Genomic DNA, 17683 nt, shown 5'->3' with positions numbered 1-17683 from the left:
CCCCCGCACCTCAGGGGTGACCTTATTTGGAGAGAGGTCTTCTAGAGCTCAAGTTGGAATGAGGTGGTCCGCCTGGCTGTGTCCTTATGAGGAGGGGCACGTGGAGACGGAGACTGAGGGGTGATGCCTCCCCAACCCAGGGCCCCAGAGATCCCTGCAAACCCCCAGCCGCCCGGCGAGAGGGGGGCCTGGGCCAGCTCAGGGGGCGGGCCACCCCCTCCACACCCCCACACCTTCATCATTAACAAAAAACCCAGATCTGGTGAATGAGGACCTTCATGGAGAGTCATGGCCTGTCGCCCAGCGGAGGGGAGGGGAGAAGGGGTCCCCTGTGGTAGGTTCTAGGTGTGAGGTCCCCCCAAGTGCCTAAACCATGGCTGCGTCACCTGCTGAGGAAGGAGCCGCAAGTGAGGCAGAGTCGGCAGACAGGGCGCCTCGCTGGCCCCTGTGACGCGAGCTGGTGGCCCAGCCGCGGGGCGGGCAGGGGTGCTGGGCGGCGCGCCCTCCACGCTGGCCTCTCCCGCGCTGCTGCGTCCTCTGGCTTGGTGGCTGTGGCCTTCCGTGCGCTGGCCTCGGAGGTCAGGCCGTGCGCCCGGTTCACCGGCAGGACCCCGCCTGCCAGGATCCCACCTGAGGAGCCGGGCGGGCGCGCAGTCCCGTGCGCACAGGTGGGGACGCACCTGCAACCTCCCGGCCCTCAGCGGGTCAGCGCGCCGCTCCCCGTGAGGGCGGCAGGGGGCGCTGTCGCGCTCCGCTGCGCTGGCCCCGCGCGGCCGCCGTCGGGGGCGGGGCTGGGACGCGTCCGCGGGGCGACGGCGCGACCGAGCGACGGGATCGGCGGCGGGCGGGAGGGAGGCGGGGGCGCGGCCGGCGCGATGGGCAACCTGTTCGGCCGCAAGAAGCAGAGCCGCGTCACGGAGCAGGACAAGGCCATCCTGGTAAGCCGGGCGCGCGGGGGCCGCCGGCGCCGCCTCGGGGCCGCGCGAGGCCGGGGTCGGCCGGGGAGGGGCCTCGGTGCGCGGTCGCGCCCTGTCCCAGAGTCCACGCTCGTGGGGCGGCTCCTCCCGCGGGCGCCAAGCGGGTGGAGCCGTCGGGGAGGCCTGGTCTGCGCCCGGGGACCAGCGCGCGAGGCGCCCGAGGCCACCGGGTCCGGGACGGGCTCGCCCCCGCGGGGCCCTCGCTCCGGTGCGGAGGCCGGCGCCGTCCCCCAGGCACCGGGACGCGAGCGGGTCCTGGGGATCTGCTTCCGGGGCCTCCCGTTGCCATGGGTACGGCGATGCGCTCCGGCTTCCGGGGCGCTCGGGGTGGGAGGTGTTTCCGTGGGAAGAACCCTGCGATGCGGCCCGGGAAACGTGGGCGCAGAACCGGCGTTTCTGGGCCGAGCAGCGGGGTCGGTCCCGGAGAGAGCGGCGCGGCTCGCGCTCTCTTGCTGTCCTAAGCTTCCTGCCCCAAGATGTGGCTTTTGTCCCGGGAGACGAGGGGATGCCAGGGACGCGTTCTTCTTCCGGGGCTTCCGGAACCGCGAGTTACAAACGGTTCTTATCGGAGGCACCGGCGGCCGCGGGTGTGGTGGTCGCGGAGAAACGGGCCGCCGAGCGGTGGTCGGTCCTGAAGGACCGCGGGGCCGCCCTGCCCGCCGCCCTGCCCGCAGGTTGCCGCTCCCTCTTTGCTTCCCGAGGGAGAAGGACCGGCTCTGGCCGAGCAGGAAGCCCGAGCCCCTCTCCTCGCTCTCAGGACTGGCCTCAAGGCCTGTCACCTGCCGGGGTCACCTTGTTGGGGGTCCCCGCAGGGACCAGGGATTTTATTTGCACACAGTCTGCACATCATTGCCTGGTGTTTTCCTAGGATGCAAAGGCAGTGAGGAATTTCCGCTGAGACCCCTTTTTTTACCCAGCGCCCCGCTCTGGCGACCCTGCCCGCGCGGAGGACGGCCGGGTTAGGGGCGGGGACCTGCGGCCTGGGAGGGAGGCGGCCGGAGCTGGGAAGAGCAAGCACCGCCCATGGTAGCCAGTCCCCGCCCACCATGGTAGCCAGTCCCCGCCCACCATGGTAGCCAGTCCCCGCCCACCATGGTAACCAGTCCCCGCCCACCATGGTAGCCAGTCCCCGCCCACCACAGGCCCTAGAGACCGGGAGGGAGCTCCCTTCAGACAGAGCGGAGGGGGGGCGGGCGCCGCGGGCGGTGGTTCCTCACCCTGTGAGCCTTGGAGACGCGCATCCCCCGACTCACGGGCTCAGGGCGATGCCCACGTCTGCGGTGTCCGCAGCGCCCCTGGCCATGGCCTTGGGTGGGAACGTGAAGGCCTAGGCCACGGAAGGGCGGGTCCAGGTGCACCAGTGACCGGGCCTCCTTCCTGGGCTGCGCAGGGGCCCTCGGTGCTCGGCAAGGTCACGTGTTGTCCACTCGGACGCATCAGTGACCAGAGCAGGGAACCTCAGCCCCCGGGAGCAGGAGGGCAGGCCGCTGCTGGGGGAGGGGGACCGTCAGCCTGCGAGGCACTGCAGCCCCCCACCCGGCCCAGAGCCCCCGCTTTCCTCGCAGTTGGCATTCGGTGCCCGCGGTGGTGGCTCAGAGCAGCACGTGGGCACGGCCGGCCGGCAGGTGGGGGCCGCCTCCCCACTAGGCTCCCGGGCCACCCCATCCTGATGGCCAGGAGTGTCGCTGGACACTGCCCTGAGCCCCCAGGGAGGCCGAGGGGGCGCTTCCGAGGGCCGGCACAGCGGGGCCAGCGTTCACGCAGACCTGCTCTCGGCAGCAACTGAAGCAGCAGCGGGACAAGCTGAGGCAGTACCAGAGGAGGGTCACGCAGCAGCTGGAGCGCGAGCGGGAGGTGGCCCGGCAGCTCCTGCGGGAGGGCCGGAAGGAGTGAGTGCCCCGGCCGGCAGGCGGGGGGGGGGGGGGGGGGGGCTGGGGCCCGAGGCGGGGCCCTGGGTCACTGCCGGCTCCTCTGCAGGCGGGCCAAGCTGCTGCTCAGGAAGAAGCGGTACCGGGAGCAGCTGCTGGACAAGACAGAAAACCAGATCGCCAGCCTGGAGACCATGGTGGGCCAGGGCGGGGGGGGGGGGGGCCGCTGGGGGCCGGCAGGGCCTGGGGGGCCGGCGGGCTGCGGGGGTACCCCTTTGGGGCTGACACGCGCCCTCCCTTTCTCTGAGGGCTCAGCCCGCTCAGGAGTCAGGCCGGGGCCTGGAAGGGACCTCTCTCGGGAGCCTGATGGGCTTGAGGGCGGGCTGGGGGCTGGTGGCTCTCGCAGGGCCGTGGTTGGGGGCTGGGCCACTCTGGTGTGTGTGGGGGGGTGCGGTGTCCCTGGCAGTAGGCGCTAAGCATTGCGTTCTGTCCGCTGCCAGAGCCGCTGGTGAGCGGCGGGCGGCCCCTCGGCCACTGCAGCCCGGAGCTGGGAGGGCAGGAAAGGGGGGCGGGGGCACAGCCAGCCAGAGGGGGCGCTTCGCCCTGATCCTGTCGAGGAGGCGGAGGCGTCTGACAGGCGGGCGGGTTTCCCTCAGGTCCAGAGCATCGAGTTCACTCAGATCGAGATGAAGGTGATCGAGGGACTCAAGTTCGGAAACGAGTGTCTGAATAAGATGCACCAGGTGGGTCCCCGGGCCGAGCGGAGAGGTCAGTGGAGGGGCCTCGCCCCACACGGCGCTGAGGCCACACCTGCACCAGGCCAGCCACCGGGTGTTGGTGCTGGAGGGGAGGGGAGGGGAGGTCTGGCAAGGCAGGCAGACCCGGGTGCCCTCTGAGAGCGGGGTGGTGAGCGCACACTGGTGCTCGGGCCACAGGTGCTAACGTGACGGGGGGGGGGGGGGGGTCGGGCGGGGGTGAGCTAGCAGGACGGCTTCCCGGAGAAGGTAAACCAGCCTCACCTCAGAAGCAGGGGGCGTGGCTGGTGAGGGGGAGGCCGGAAAGGCTGTGTGGCAACCCTGCCCTCCCTCCTGTGAGTGGACGGGGTGGGGCGGGGGGAGGGAGAGCCAGGTTATGCTGCGTTTCTTTTTTAAAAAGTATGTTTTTATTGATGTCAGAGAGGAAGGGAGAGAGAGACAGAAACATCCATGAGGAGAGAGAACCATGGACCGACTGCCTCCTGCACGCCCCACACTGGGGATCGAGCCCCCAACCCGGGCCTGTGCCCTGGCCGGAATCGAACCCGGAACCCTTCAGTCCACAGGCCGACGCTCTGCCCACTGAGCCACCCCGGCCAGGGCTGGTGCTTTTCTGAGGCGGGTGAGGCTGTGCTGCTTTGAGGCCGCTGCCCAGAGAAAACACTGCGCTTTTTACTCATTTTTACGGAAACTGCTAGGGCGGCTTTGGGTGCCGGGTCTAGTGAGAAGGGCGGCGGGGTCGGCGTGGGTGAGGATTCTGGGAAGGCGGTGTGTCCTCTGGGCCGGCTGCATTCGAACAGGAACCGGGGGCAGGGCGGGCGGCGGGGGGGGGCTCGGATCCCGGGGACCCAGGCGGCCTTCCTGCCGGAGGATCCTAAGGGCCTCAGGAGACTCCCCTCCCGCCGTCCCTGCAGGTGATGTCCATCGAGGAGGTGGAGCGGGTGCTGGACGAGACGCAGGAGGCCGTGGAGTACCAGCGGGTAGGTGTCCGTGTCCGTGGGGCCCGCCTCCCGCCTCCCGCCTCCCACAGCCCCGAGGACAGCTGCCATCTCGGTGACTGTCCGAGGGCCACCCTGGGGTCCCGCCGCCCCTGCCTGTGGTGGCCCCTCTTCTGGGGGAGGGTCTGAGTCGGGGCTGCCCCCCACGGGCGGCTTCCCCGCCTGCCAGCCCCCCCTCCACCTCGGCCCCTCCTCCTGCAGCAAATAGACGAGCTGCTGGCCGGGAGCTTCACTCAGGAGGACGAGGCTGCCATTCTGGAGGAGCTGGACGCCATCACGCAGGTAAGAGCCCGTCAGCACGCGGCGCCGGGACCCAGGGCCCAGTGATCACGCGGCGCCGGGACCCAGGGCCCAGTGATCACGCGGCGCCGGGACCCAGGGCCCAGTGATCACGCGGCGCCGGGACCCAGGGCCCAGTGATCACGCGGCGCCGGGACCCAGGGCCCAGTCAGCACGCGGCGCCGGGACCCAGGGCCCAGTCAGCACGCGGCGCCGGGACCCAGGGCCCAGTCAGCACGCGGCGCCGGGACCCAGGGCCCAGTCAGCACGCGGCGCCGGGACCCAGGGCCCAGTCAGCACGCGGCGCCGGGACCCAGGGCCCAGTGATCACGCGGTGCCGGGACCCAGGGCCCAGTGATCACGCGGTGCCGGGACCCAGGGCCCAGTGATCACGCGGTGCCGGGACCCAGGGCCCAGTCAGCACGCGGCGCCGGGACCTTCTCTCCCGAGGCGTGGAGGCAGTCCTGGGCTGGTCTCAGCCCTTCCCTCGTCTCCGTCTCCCACAGGAACAGATCGAGCTCCCAGAGGTCCCCTCGGAGCCCCTTCCGGAGAAGCCAGGTACCTGCTCCCTGTTGGGTCCGCGGGGCCACTCCCCGGCTCCGTGGCGCCGGCCTCACCCTGGCCCTGGCGGGGGACCTGGAGAGCTAACCCCGTGGGAGAGGCGGGTCCTGAGGGAGGAGCCGAAGAGGCCGGCTCAGCGGAGCAGCCTCCAGGCCAGTGTGCTCTAAATGTCGGGCCTGGGCGGCCCCGGGCATCAGCGAGCACGCCGTCCATGTTCTCTGCCGGCCCCGCGCCTGCTCCTCCGCCCGGCGCCTGGGAGCTCTGTCCTCCGGGCTGCGAGAGGGCCGCCCGCCCAGGGCCTGCTCCCCTCGTGCCACGCTGGCCCCTCTGACTCGCCGCCGTCGCCATCCTCGTCCCCGTCCTGGGAGCTGTGCGGGCTCTTGCAGGAGCTGCAGCCCTGGGCCCCGGCTCCTCTGTCCTCTGGAAGTGTCCGCCAGGTCCTCTCTCCGAGCAAACACCTCTCTGTTTCCTCCACAGAGAAAGCCGCCATCAGGGCCAGGCCCAGGCAGGCGGACCTGGTGGCCGCCTCCTAACAGCCTCCTGGTGGCCTGCAGGGACCCCGGGACTGACCCACAGGGAGTCCGGGTGCGTGGCCAGCCCTGACCGGCCGGGCGCGGTGCTGACGGCGGGTGCACGCGGCCTCGCTGTCCGGGAGCCTCCACGCGCCTCTCCAGGCAGGAGTCGCTGCCTTGCGCTCGTTTCTGGATTAAGTGGCAACAAACCTTCCGGCCAAACGCGGCTTCCGCAGCTGTGGCTCCAGGGCCGTGCCGGCCACCTCGCCTGGTGCTGGTCCCTCGCCTGGCCCTGCCCCCGTCACTCCCTGCTCCGTTCCCTGGCGGGGGCTTCGGCGAGGAGGCAGGCACCTGTCCAGGCCTCCCGGCCGCCGGCTGCCTGTGGGCCAGGCGGAAGCACGCTTCTGTGTCTGCGTTTGGGGGGGAGGCCGGGGCGCGTCCCTGCTGGACCGAGGGCTCCAGGGGCCCCGGCCACCCCTCGTCACCTGCGGGCCTGCTGAGAAAGGACGTCACAGCAGGTGCAGCCGGACAGCCTGCCGGGCTTCCCCGGGGTGCTGACGGGATGGGTGCCCGTGGGACTCCCCGGGGCTGGGAACCTGCGGGGACCCAGGGCTGCCCGCCCGTCCACCCCGCACTGTTGGACTCACGTTCATGTGGAGCGACAGTCTCGCTGGGTCTCGCTCCCAGCCCCACACGCGGCACCCCATTAAAGTTGGTCCCGCACACCTGCCGCCTCGTGGCCTGGGGTCTGGGGGCGCCAGGGTGGGCTAGAGCTGCCCCGCCCGCCGGTGTTTCTCGCCCCTCACGGCACTCACTGAGGGCAGCGCCACAGCGGGGCTGGGACTGGGCAGGTGGAAGATTGTTCTCGGGCGCGGGGCAGGACGCCCGAGGCCCCAGAGAGCAGGCAGGAAGCAGTGAGGAGCAGGAGGGGCACCCACCGAGGGGACCCCGTGTGGACGCCAGGGCTGGGGTCTGGAAAGGAGCTGGGCACTCGGGTGCTCGTGTGAAGGGACCCGCAGGTGCAGTGCATGCCTCTGCCAGCAGGGGGCTCTGCCTGCTGGCTCAGGGTTTGCAGGAACCGCATCGCCCGTGCCTGGCTGTGCCCCCTGCTCGTGGTGGTGGCAGCTGCCACCCGTCCCCAGGACTCAGGAGGGCGTCCCCACCCAAAAGGCAGAGCAGCCCCCGGGCCCTGTCCCTCTGCAGCCTGGTTTCTGGGCCCGGGAGGCCGGGAGGGGTTGGCTGGCCTGCTCGGGGGGGCACAGAACTTGGCCCCAGCCTCTCTGACCCCACCAGCAGAGCGCACCCCATCCTTTCCCGCTGCCTCCCAGGACCGGGGGCGCGGCTGCCCTCGGCCTGTCCTGGGAGCAGTGCTGCCCGAGTGCCCGCGGCTCCTGTGAAAAGGGGCGCGGTGGGCGTGTGAGGTGCTCAGCCCCCGGCGTGCTCCGCGCTCCTGTCACCCCGGCCACATCGGTGTGTGCAAGGCCAGGGCACGGCGTGTGCCCGCGGTACCTGTCCGTGCTGTCCTGCCCCTCGCCATCTTGCCCGCCCCACTGACCCGGATCAGCATTTAGCCTGAGCTGCGCTGTAGTCTGAGGACTCCGTGAGCACACGTCTGTCTGCACAGGTCGTGGGCCCCGTATTTCAAGGGCGGTGTCCAGAGGGAACCCCTGCTCTCCACTAAGAGGCTGCCGGACCCCCGGATGGCTCCCAGGCCCGTGCCCTCGGCCCCTGCGGCCTGTGTGGGTGAAGGCCTGCGGGGTGCGGGTCATCCGTGGCCCAGCCCTCGGTGGCCTCTCTGGGGTCACCAAAACGGGAGCGGGCTGCCCCACCCGCCGGCTGAAAGGGACAGCGGCTGCGAGGCCTCGGTGGGACCAGAGCCGCAGCTGCAGGCGAGTGGGCGCCCCCCACCACGGGGAAGACCTCGGCGCAGCGCTGGGCCCGGGACTCCGGTCCGACCATCTTCCCAGCAAGAGGGACTCCCCTCTGCAAGGGGGCGGGGGAGGGGGCGCAGGGAACGGGGACGGGACCCGGCTCTGCGGCAGGGGTGGGCAAACTTTTTGACTCGAGGGCCACCATGGGTTCTTAAACTGGACCGGAGGGCCGGAACAAAAGCATGGATGGAGTGTTTGTGTGAACTAATATAAATTCAAAGTAAAGGAGCGGAGGGGAGAGCAAGAGAACCGGATAGAACAGCCGGATCCGGCCCGCGGGCCGTCGTTTGCCCACGGCTGCTCTGCGGGGACAGCACAGGCGGTGGCCACTGAACCCCCGAGTCTGAACTGACGGGTGCGCAGCCAACAGGGACACATGGCTCCCCAGAGAGTCACCCAAAGCCAGTGTCGCGTTCACAGCCCCGAGTCGAGGCGCAAGGATGGTGACGAGACCAGTTTCCCAGGGCGACGGGTGGGGTGTCGCTGTCACCCAGTGGGTGCCGCACGCGGAAGGAAACGTCTCGGCTGCGGAGCAGAAGCCGCACAGAACGAGGCGCCTGTCGGGCCTGGACGTGTCAGGAAGGAGATGCCGAGGAGGCGGGCGGGGGCGGCGGACCGTCCAGCTGGTGCCAGAGCCCCAGGGCGTGGAGATGGGAGCAGAGCAAAGCACCCGAAGGGTCAGTGGCTGAAATGCCCCAAATTCGGTGGAAGACGTCGATTTCAGAATCAAGCTCAGCACCCCCCCACCGGCTGCATTCAGAGCAGACCGTGCCTGCGCCAGCCGGGGTTCAGCTGCTAGAAGTCGGGCGAAGGAAACGCAGCGATGAGGTGGCGCCCACAGCGCTCGGCGGGATCCACAGGCCACGAGGAGGCGCGAGACGGATGTCAGGCCTTTGGTTCCGGCAGCCCTGGGGGGGCGGGGGGCACAGGCGCCCTTGGTGAGCGGCCTCGGGAGGGCTGGGCTCGGAGGAGAAGGGGCCTCCAGACGTTTCCAGAGTCTAGAACCCTCTGCAGGAGCCCTCAGTCAGCCCTGGGGCCTCCGATCCCCTCCTGGGTATGCCCAGGGCAGAGGGAGGCGGGGCCCTCGGAGCAGGGACGGGGGGCGGGGGGGGGGGCAAGATGGGCAGCGAGGCGGTGGCAGCAGCGGCCCCAGGGCCCGGGTGCAGGCAGCAGCGGCCTGAGGATGGGACGGGTGGCCCCGGCCGGCAGGTGCAGCCGCCCCCCATGGGAAGAGGTCTGAGTGGGTGCGACTGCCCCCCAGAGCCTCCTGCGTGGGGTCCGCCCCCCGTCCTGTGGGCAGGTTGCTGAGCCGGCTCCCTGGCTCCGGGCCGCCACCTGGCCACAGGGTCCGTCTCGGCGCGGCCAGTCCCCGCTCCCACCCAGAGCGTCTGGGGCAGCCGGTGAGGCCTCCTCCACTCTGTCCCAGAGCGTCCGCCCAGCCTCACCGCCGGGCCAGGCAGGAGCGTCCCGGCTCCCCAGGCGCCACCCCCTTCAGGCCGCTCCTGGGCGCCGGGGCCTCGCGGTTTCTGGGGCCGGGCCGGCAGGTGGGAGAGGACGCTGATGGGGGGCTGTTCTTCCCACCGGCCCCATCGCAGTGCAGCCGCGGCTGAGGCCCAGCCGGCAGCCTGGTCTCCGGGGGCCTGGTCTTACTTTCCTGGGGCAGGTGAAGGCGCTGGGTCCCCGCGGGCCACAGCGAGGGGCCTGCGGAGAAGCATGCAAACCTGGGGGGAATGGCAGCCGCCGCCCGCCGCCCACCGCCAGGGTCTGCAGGCGCAGAGGTCGGCCACGCGGGCTGGGAGGGCCCGTCTGCCCCAGCACCTGTTTCCCCACAGGGACCCTCCCTGCACTTGGACGCCATGGCAGGGGGGGGGGGCGAGGGGGGCAGCTCGAGTTTCCCACAAACCTCCTGGGTGCGGCTGCCCAGCCCCGAGCAGAGACGAGCTGATGGCGTGACGTTCCCAGGCTCGCGCTGAAATGCTCTCACTTTCCGGGGGACGCGGGATGGGGAGCGGGCAGCGCTGCGTGGGAATGCGGCTCCCAGCTGCCTGCCTCGTCCACGGCGGGAGCCCGCACCCAGTCCCTGCCGACCCTGCGCCCCCGCCCCAGGGTTGCTCGGGGGCCTCACTGCTCCCCACAGGCCCGGCCCTGGGGTTCCCCACCGCACGCCCCAGGATGTCCCTAGCCTGGCCTCAGCCAGCGGCACCTCCCCCTGTGCAGCCTCACCAGCCCTTCTAGCACATTCTGGGAGAGTGCGGGAAGGGGTGAGGCAGGTGGGTGCTGGGCCACGTGTGTCCTGAGCCCCCTCCCCCCACGCCACACACGAGGTGCACGTGGTCACAGGCAGACGTCCCAGCAGAGCCAAGCGCGAGAAGACAAGGCACCGGGAGACCTGAGCCCTGGCCAGGCGGGCACTGCCCCGTCTTGCCTCCAGGGGACACACCTGGACCCGGAGGGGCCCCTGCATTAGACCCCACCCCGGTCAGGGTGGGGGCCCCGACTCGCCTTCCACTTGTGGCCTGGGCACAGGGACTGGGCCCCCATGGCGCTGTCCCCCGGGCAGGGTGGGCGCAGACCCAGACCCAGGGACCTTGGTCCCCCCTGGGGAGCTAGGGGTTCCCCCGCTTGGGGAGCTAGGGGTTCCCAGTGGGGCTTTGGGATCTGCAGCAAGAAAAAGTGAGATTTCAGGGCTGAAGCCGACACTTGAAGATGTGGCTTTAAATAAACACGGAATAAAAAGAGACGGCGCGGGGCCTCCGCACTGAATTAGAAGCAGCGCCGGCTGAGACCATCTGTGCTGGGCGCGGCGCTCGGCGGCGTCTGGAGCGAAGGCTGGCGGCGGGCACGGTCTGTGGTCCCGCGTGTCCTGTCGGGAGGACCCCAACAGCGGAAGGCCCCAGTGGCCCCCAGGCTGGCGTGCTGGGGTGTCTGCCCTCCAGGTTCAGGTTCCAGGGAACAGATTTCCTTTCGGCTCCAAAACTCTCGGACCCATTGAGGGCGGCGGGAGCCGTTGAGGGCGGCGGGAGCCGTTGAGGGCGGCGATAGGAACACCCAGTGGCGTTGCCAGGGCAGGAGACGCGGATCTAGTCCGTGAGCCAGGGCGCTGGCCTCCTCTGGGGGGCGGCCACGCTGGGCACGGCGCTGGGCACCGCTCGCCACCCGCACCTGGCCTTGGGCACGCGGCTCACCCCTCCGCTCCGCACCTCCAGGCCTCGGGGTGCCCTCCCTGGAGAACCACCCCCCCCCAAGCTCGGTTTGTGTGCAAGCTGGTACCTGGGCTCTTGCCTACCTTCAGCTCCCTCCCCCCAACCCCACCCCCCAAATTGGGCCTTGGCCCCTGAGCTTGGGCCTGACACCCAGCCTGCCCCTCCAGCCCCTCCAGCCCCCCGGCCCAGCTCCAGACCTGCAGCCCAAGGCCGGATGGCCAGGCCCTCCCAGCCCCACCCGGGCCGGGCGGAGGCCCAGGGCCGCCTGCACCTGCCCACCTGCCCGGCTACTGAAATGTGCGGTCAGGCCACGCCTCTCACAGCAGGTGGGGGAGCCGGCAGCCACAGGTGACACTGAGATGTAATCGGGAGAAACGCAGAGCGAGGCTGCTTGGCGTCCCTGCTGCCCCCACGCCGCCTCCCACGGCCCTGCAGTCTCTGGAGGCGGCTTATGTAAGGAGCTGCTGCTGGGGAACCTCCTCCACCGCCCCACCTAGGAGGCCCCCCGGGGCCCCTCCCAGCCTGGCCAGGAGGGAAGTTCTAGAACTTTCTAGGCCACCTCCTAAGAGGGGGAGGCCGGTCCACAGCCCGGAAAGGCCTGAGGGAGGCCAGGCCTTCACCCCTCTCCGCCCTCCACCCTCCCCTGCAGGAGCCTCGGAGTCCTGCTTGGCACCACTCCCCCCACCCCCCCAACCCCCCCCTCCCCCCGCCTCCGATTCTCCGGCTCGGCCGGCTCAGCCCCCGCAGTCACGCCCCCACCCCCCCCCATGAGGGCGGGACACGGCGCAGGGCACTGGAGGCACAGGCTGAATCATCCTGGGGGCAACGTTTTGTTTTTAATGTGGGTTTATTGATTGAGAGAGGAAGGGAGAGGGGGAGAGAGAAACGTCAATGATGAGAGAACCACTGATCGGCTGCCTCCTGCATGCCCCCCACTGGGGATCGAGCCCGCAACCCGGGCCTGTGCCCTGACCGGGAATCGAACCCTGACCTCCTGGTTCAGAGGTCGACGCTCAGCCCCTGAGCCACGCTGGCCGGGCACCAACATTTTCTAAGAGAACGTGGATTTAGAAAGTCACAGGCGTCCAAGAAAGGGCTCGGGAATAAGTTGCTGAGGCAAAGGGCCCCTGGGGCGGAGGAGAGTGAAAGGGAGGGGACATGGGGGGGGGGGCGGCGAGCAGAGGGCGGGCGGGCGCCGGGGCAGCATCTTGGTCACAGAAAAGCCCTTGAGCTGGGTTTAGGTCCGGGGGGGGGGGGGGGCAGGTGTGGACAGAACGAGGAGGGAAGAGCCCGGATCTGGGCGGGCAGCCGGCCTGTGCCCCGTGGCCTCGCCGGGACGGGCAGCCCTTCAGATGGGAACCCACACGCCCGCAGCTGCACGGCAGCCCGGCAGGCCCTGTGCTGCTTGTGGGAACAGGCGATTTCCCCACCTGCTGACCCCACAGGGACCAGGTTCGGGGTGGACGGGCACTGGCCTTCAGACCTCTAGGCCAAGGAGAGGCTTGTGTCCAAGGCTCTAGCGCCCTGCTTTTAATAAACCGCATTTAGGGCGGTTTTAAATGCACTTAACAGTTGCAAAGGCACCCAGTCCCAGCACCAGCTTCCGGGATTGGTAACATCTTTCCTTGGCTCCCCTATTGGTAACGTCTCCCCGCACCCTGTTCCCATGTTGGTAACATTGTTACCTGAACTAGTCCCCCAGCTGATACATTGTTGCAAACTCAAGTCCAGCTTTTCTGCTCCGGGTCCCCCAGGACAGTCACCACACCTCCTCCCGCAGGCTCCTCTGGGCTGTGAGGGTCTCAGAGTCCCTTGTTTTGGGGTGACCTTGACAGCGCCAAGTGCTGGGTGGGGATTGTGCTGGGCGTCCTACTGTTGGGACCTGCTCGGCAGGGTTAGGCCGGGATGATGGTTTTGGGGGGAACCCATGGAGGGAGGTGCCCGTCTCTACACCGAGGCTGCATGCTCACTCGGCTCACACTGTGCACGTGACCGGGCTCCCCTGGCGGAGGCGTTCTTGTCAGCGTCCCCCTCCCCCGTCTCCCTGGAAGAGTTCTCCACGCAGAGCCCACACGTAAGGGCAGGGTCTCCCGTGTGCGTTTCTTTTTTAAGTATATTTTTGTTGATTTCAGAGAGGAAGGGAGAGGGAGAGAGAGAAACATCCATGATGAGAGAGAATCATGGATCCGCTGCCTCCTGCACACCCCCCCACTGGGGATGGAGCCCGCAACCCGGGCCTGTGCCCTGACCGGGAATCCAACCTGGTTCACAGATCGACGCTCAACCACTGAGCCGCGCTGGCCAGGCCCGTGTGCCTTCCCACGCAGCACCGGCGCGCTGTAGGGGCCCCTGGCGTCGCTGAGATACCGCGGCCACACGCCAGCGCCAGGGAGTCCTTGGGGCCTTTCCTGCCGTTTGCACCTGCGTCCTCCCTACGCTCGGCTGAGGCAGGACCCGTCGGCTCCCCTTACAGGTGGCCCCGAGCGGCTCAGAAACCTGCCCCAGCCCCGAAGGGGCCTCGATGCCAGGGTGTCCCAGTGACCGGCTCCTGGTAACGGCAACCCCTCCGTTCTGCACCCACTCTCCCCCGCAGCCTTTCACGTGGGACAAAGCGGCAGCTGCTGGGGGCTGAGGTGACCCCCTGCCTCGGGAGTCGGCAGCTGCTGGGGGCTGAGGTGACCCCCTGCCTCAGGAGCCAGACTCCCGCCTGCCCGGCCAGGCGCCTCTGCGCTGAGCTGATAACCGGCTGATAACAGAGGCCAAGGAATGTGGGCCGGCCGGAGTGGAGCGGGAAACAGTACTCAGGACACAATCTGGAGAGTTTTCCCAGGTGACCTGGCCGCCTGCTGCCCGGAACACCTGGCCTGGAGGGAGGAAGCGGCGAGGCAGAGGATGGGCAAGGCGGAGGATGGGCAAGGCGCGGCCCGCCCCAGCCCGTCCCTGGCCGGCCGCCCCGTCTCTCCCGCTCTGGGACTTCTGGTGACCCAGGACCAGCGCCCCAACCAGGGGGCAGCGGGGAAGAGCTCGGACTGGGCGGCTCCCGCCCCTGGAAGGGCGGCTGCCAGGGGGGAGGCCCTGTTCACAGGCACAGAATTCCCCGGGCTCAGCCAGGCGGGGCAGAGGGCAGAGGGCATAGAGCAGAGGGCGCGGGGGAGGAGTCGGCCCAAGGCCTGGCTACGCGGTCGCCTGTCGCTTCTGTGGAGCAGAAATTCACAAACCCCGCGCCCGCGCCCACCTCCCGGGAACAGCTTGTGGAGACGCCAGGCTGTCATCCTGTAATTACACCCGAGACCCCTCCCTGCGTGACGCTGAGACGGAGCCGCTTACATAACTCGCTCGGCTAAAAATACGCCGACGGGAGCTGCGTTCACCCCTCCAGCCTCGCCTGGTGCCCCCCTGCCTCCCCACAGCCACAGGGTCACGGAGGGTGGCTCCTGGCAGTCAGACTCCTGCTCCGGACACCCCCATCCCTCCCTCCCCCGCTCAGCTCGCCGCCTGTGCGAGGGCCGGCCAGCACCCGGGGCAGGGGACCCTCCGGCTCGGAGCTGGGGTGCTGACCATCCTCCCCGGCAACACCCCTCCTGGGCCCCGGCGGCCTGGCAACCGGAAGCGACAGGGAAGCCCACTGCCCGCTTCTCAGGGGCTCTGGACCCGCTGCTCCTCCATACCCCCCCCCGACCCCGGGCGCAGGAGGAACCCCCGGGGCGAGGACAGGGCAGGCGGGTCCTGGGGCTGGCCCCCTCGCCCCCCGGAGCTGGCCTTCCCACGGGTCCTTTGGGGGGGAGGCCACACCCCGTAGTGAAGTGCCTTCCTCTGGCTGGTCTCGGGGAGGGGTGGCCAGACCCCAAGGCTGGGCAATGATTTCTCGGCTGCTCCCACTGCCAGCCTCCAGGCCCATCACTAGATTCCCACGGCCCCCAACACACTCAGAGGCGAGGTGACGGGACCATGTGGGTGCCTCCCAGCGCGCCCTCCTGACCCCTGGGAGCCGTGAGGGCGGCGGCCACCCCCATCCCTTTGCCTGACCCTGACCCTTGGTACTTACTGGGCCGCACCCCGGACACTGCACCCCTGCAGGGGCTTCCAGGGACGTAGGAGAGGCCTCACGGGACGTGGTGATCTCCTGGCCGGGCTCGGACCCCTCCTCCCGCCCTGGGGACCTCCCTGGAGGCACTGGCTCAGGAGGCCGGCCAGCCGGCAGGGCTGTGGCGCTCAGCCTGGTCCTCCATGCCGGGTCCTGCCCTGTGCCTGCTGGCAGCCCCGCATCTCCCGCTCGGGCGCCGCCGTGCTCCCCACGTCCGCGAACGCTCTCTGCCTGATGGCTTCCCTCGCAGCGGACCCCTCCCAGCCCGGTGGAGGGGCGGGCCCAGGCCCAGGACAGGCCGCTGAGCCGCTGGCCCACCCGGTGGGCAGGCTGGGTCTTCCCAGGTCTCCTACCTCCGTGGCTACCAAGTGTGAGCCTCCAGCTGGGCGAAGGAGGTGTCAGAGCAGGACCTTCTAACCCGCCCGGCCGGCAGCGTGGCTCAGGGGCTGAGCATCGACCTAGGAACCAGGAGGTCAGGGTTCGATTCCAGGTCAGGGCACAGGCCGGGTTGTGGGCTCCATCCCCAGTGTGGGGTGTGCAGGAGGCAGCCGGTCCATGACTCTCTCTCATTGATGTTTCTCCCTCTCCCTCTCCCTTCCTCTCTGAAATCAGTAAAAACACATTTTTAAAAAGAAGTTGGACCTTCGAGAGGGTGGCACAGGGCTGGGAGGGCCCCTCTCCTCCCTCTGCTGTGGGAGGCCGATGCCCCTCCCAGTAACCAGCCCCCCCGGTCATGCACTGGTCCAGCCCCCCACTTCACTCTGGGCCAGGTGCCCCCCTCTTGCCCCACCTCAGCCCGCCACCCCTTGCAGGTCCAGGGGCCGCGCCAGGGTGGCTCGGATGGAAGTGGGTGCAGGCTGTGCTGCTGGCGGGGAAGGGGAGAGGCCAGCAGCCCAATCACTCTCAGAACCAGCCCGATCATCACTCTCAGAACCGGCCCAATCACTCTCAGAACCGGCCCAATAATCACTCTCAGAACCGGCCCGATCACTCTCAGAACCGGCCCGATCACTCTCAGAACCGGCCCAATCATCACTCTCAGAACGGGCCCAATCACTCTCAGAACCGGCCCGATCACTCTCAGAACCGGCCCAATAATCACTCTCAGAACCGGCCCAATCATCACTCTCAGAACGGGCCCAATCATCTCTCAGAACCCTCACACCCAGCAGAACCCAGCAACTGTGGACACCGGGTCCACCTAAACCTCGGGAGCAATAAATACAGAGAAGCCGGCCTGGCCAATAGCCGGAAGGAAATTTAACCGCGGGGAGACTCAGGCTGGGGGTCCGAGCCCCGTCCCTCCGTCCGTCCGTCCTTAGGAATCTCAGCGAGGTCCCTTCCGCCACAGACGCTGTGACTCAGGGCCCGTCTCAGCCCCTCGCTGTCCTTCGGGTCCGGAGCTGCCCGGTGGGTCTCCCGTCTCCCCGGGCGCCTGCTGCTGACGGGATGAACGGGGACCGCCCAGGGACGGGGCGCTGGCTGGACGGGACACGCTCGGACCTCGTGTTCCACAGCCGCTGCGCTGGTCTCACTCGTGTACATGTTCCTGCAAAGACTCGTCCTGGGAGCCCAGCAGGTCCGCTGCTCGGCGCAACCTCCCGGGGCTCCTTCAGGCCCCGGCGGCTCTGACCCGACCCGACCCGTCGAGGAAGGTCCCCTCTCCCAGGTTCCTGTTCGTCTACCGCCCCGACCCCCTCCGCAAGGGAAGTCCCCCCGACGAGGACCCTCTTCCACCTCCAGGGTCCCCCTCCAACCCCCTGCAGGATCCTCTCCCCCTTCCCCGCCCCTCCCTCCAGCCCCCTCCCCGGAGTCCTCCTCGGCACCCACTCCAGAATCTCAGACACAGTCTTCCCTCCGCCGGGTCCTCCCTTCCTCGGGGTCCCCGCTCCCCAGAAGGGCCGCCCGGTAATCGCCGCCGCCTCCCGGACCTACCTACGGAGGTGCCGGGTCGGGACGGACCCGCGGGCAGCGCGCCCACCCCTCCCCATCCTTCACCAGCCCGCACGGCGGCGTCCGAGCGGCCAGGGACGATGCCCTGCCCGGCCCCCCGAGTCGCCACTTCGCGAAGTACCGCCCCCACGCTCCTCGGCCGCGGCGCCCCCCGCACCCACCCCCACCTCCTGCCCCCTTCTTCCTGCGCCATCCCGCCCTCGCCTCCCCCGCCCCCCCGCCCCCAGCCAGGCTGTTGCCCGGCCCCCCCAAGGCTGTTCCCAGCGCCCCAGCCCGCGCCGCGCCTCCGCCTCCTCCCCCGCGATCGACAGTGCCTCCGGCCAATCGCTGCCCGGCGCCGGTCCCCCCCCCCCTCATGCCCCGCCCCTTCTCCCGCCCCCTTCCCCCGGCTCCGGAGCCCACCAATGGAAAGGGCGCGCGGGGGCGGGGCCTGCCGGTTGCCTAGCAGCGGCGGGCTGGCCGGGGGCGGACGGCCGGGGGTGGTGTTCTGGGTGCGGCGGGGGCGGACGCTGGGGGGCGGAAGGGGGGCGGGGCCTGCGCGCCTATAAAAGCGGCCGCCGGC

The 17683-nt window shown here is 69.7% G+C and overlaps 1 protein-coding gene across 3 annotated transcripts; it reads left to right on the top strand.

Moving 5' to 3' along the window:
- Positions 1 to 794: 794 nt before the first annotated feature.
- Positions 795 to 6759, top strand: CHMP6 (charged multivesicular body protein 6). 3 transcript variants are annotated; one of them, XR_013961067.1, is made up of 9 exons: positions 795 to 938; positions 2757 to 2866; positions 2955 to 3042; positions 3502 to 3588; positions 4515 to 4580; positions 4800 to 4880; positions 5384 to 5435; positions 5916 to 6166; positions 6413 to 6759. XR_013961067.1 is itself a non-coding variant. In XM_080677687.1 (8 exons), the coding sequence occupies exons 1-8, from the start codon at positions 876 to 878 to the stop codon at positions 5969 to 5971; spliced, it is 603 nt and encodes a 200-aa protein (XP_080533813.1). In that variant the 5' UTR covers positions 795 to 875; the 3' UTR covers positions 5972 to 6756. The 3 variants fall into 3 exon arrangements, 2 of the variants coding, with proteins under 2 accessions (XP_080533813.1, XP_080533814.1); XM_080677687.1 differs by having other exon boundaries at positions 5916 to 6756; XM_080677688.1 differs by lacking the exon at positions 795 to 938 and adding an exon at positions 1910 to 2003 and having other exon boundaries at positions 5916 to 6756.
- Positions 6760 to 17683: the final 10924 nt, after the last annotated feature.

Source organism: Plecotus auritus (genome assembly GCF_963455305.1).
Source record: "Plecotus auritus genome assembly, chromosome: 7".
In the NCBI taxonomy this organism is placed as follows: domain Eukaryota; kingdom Metazoa; phylum Chordata; class Mammalia; order Chiroptera; family Vespertilionidae; genus Plecotus; species Plecotus auritus.
Note: the sequence above shows the minus strand (reverse complement) of the source record. Positions and strands in the feature narration are given on the sequence as shown.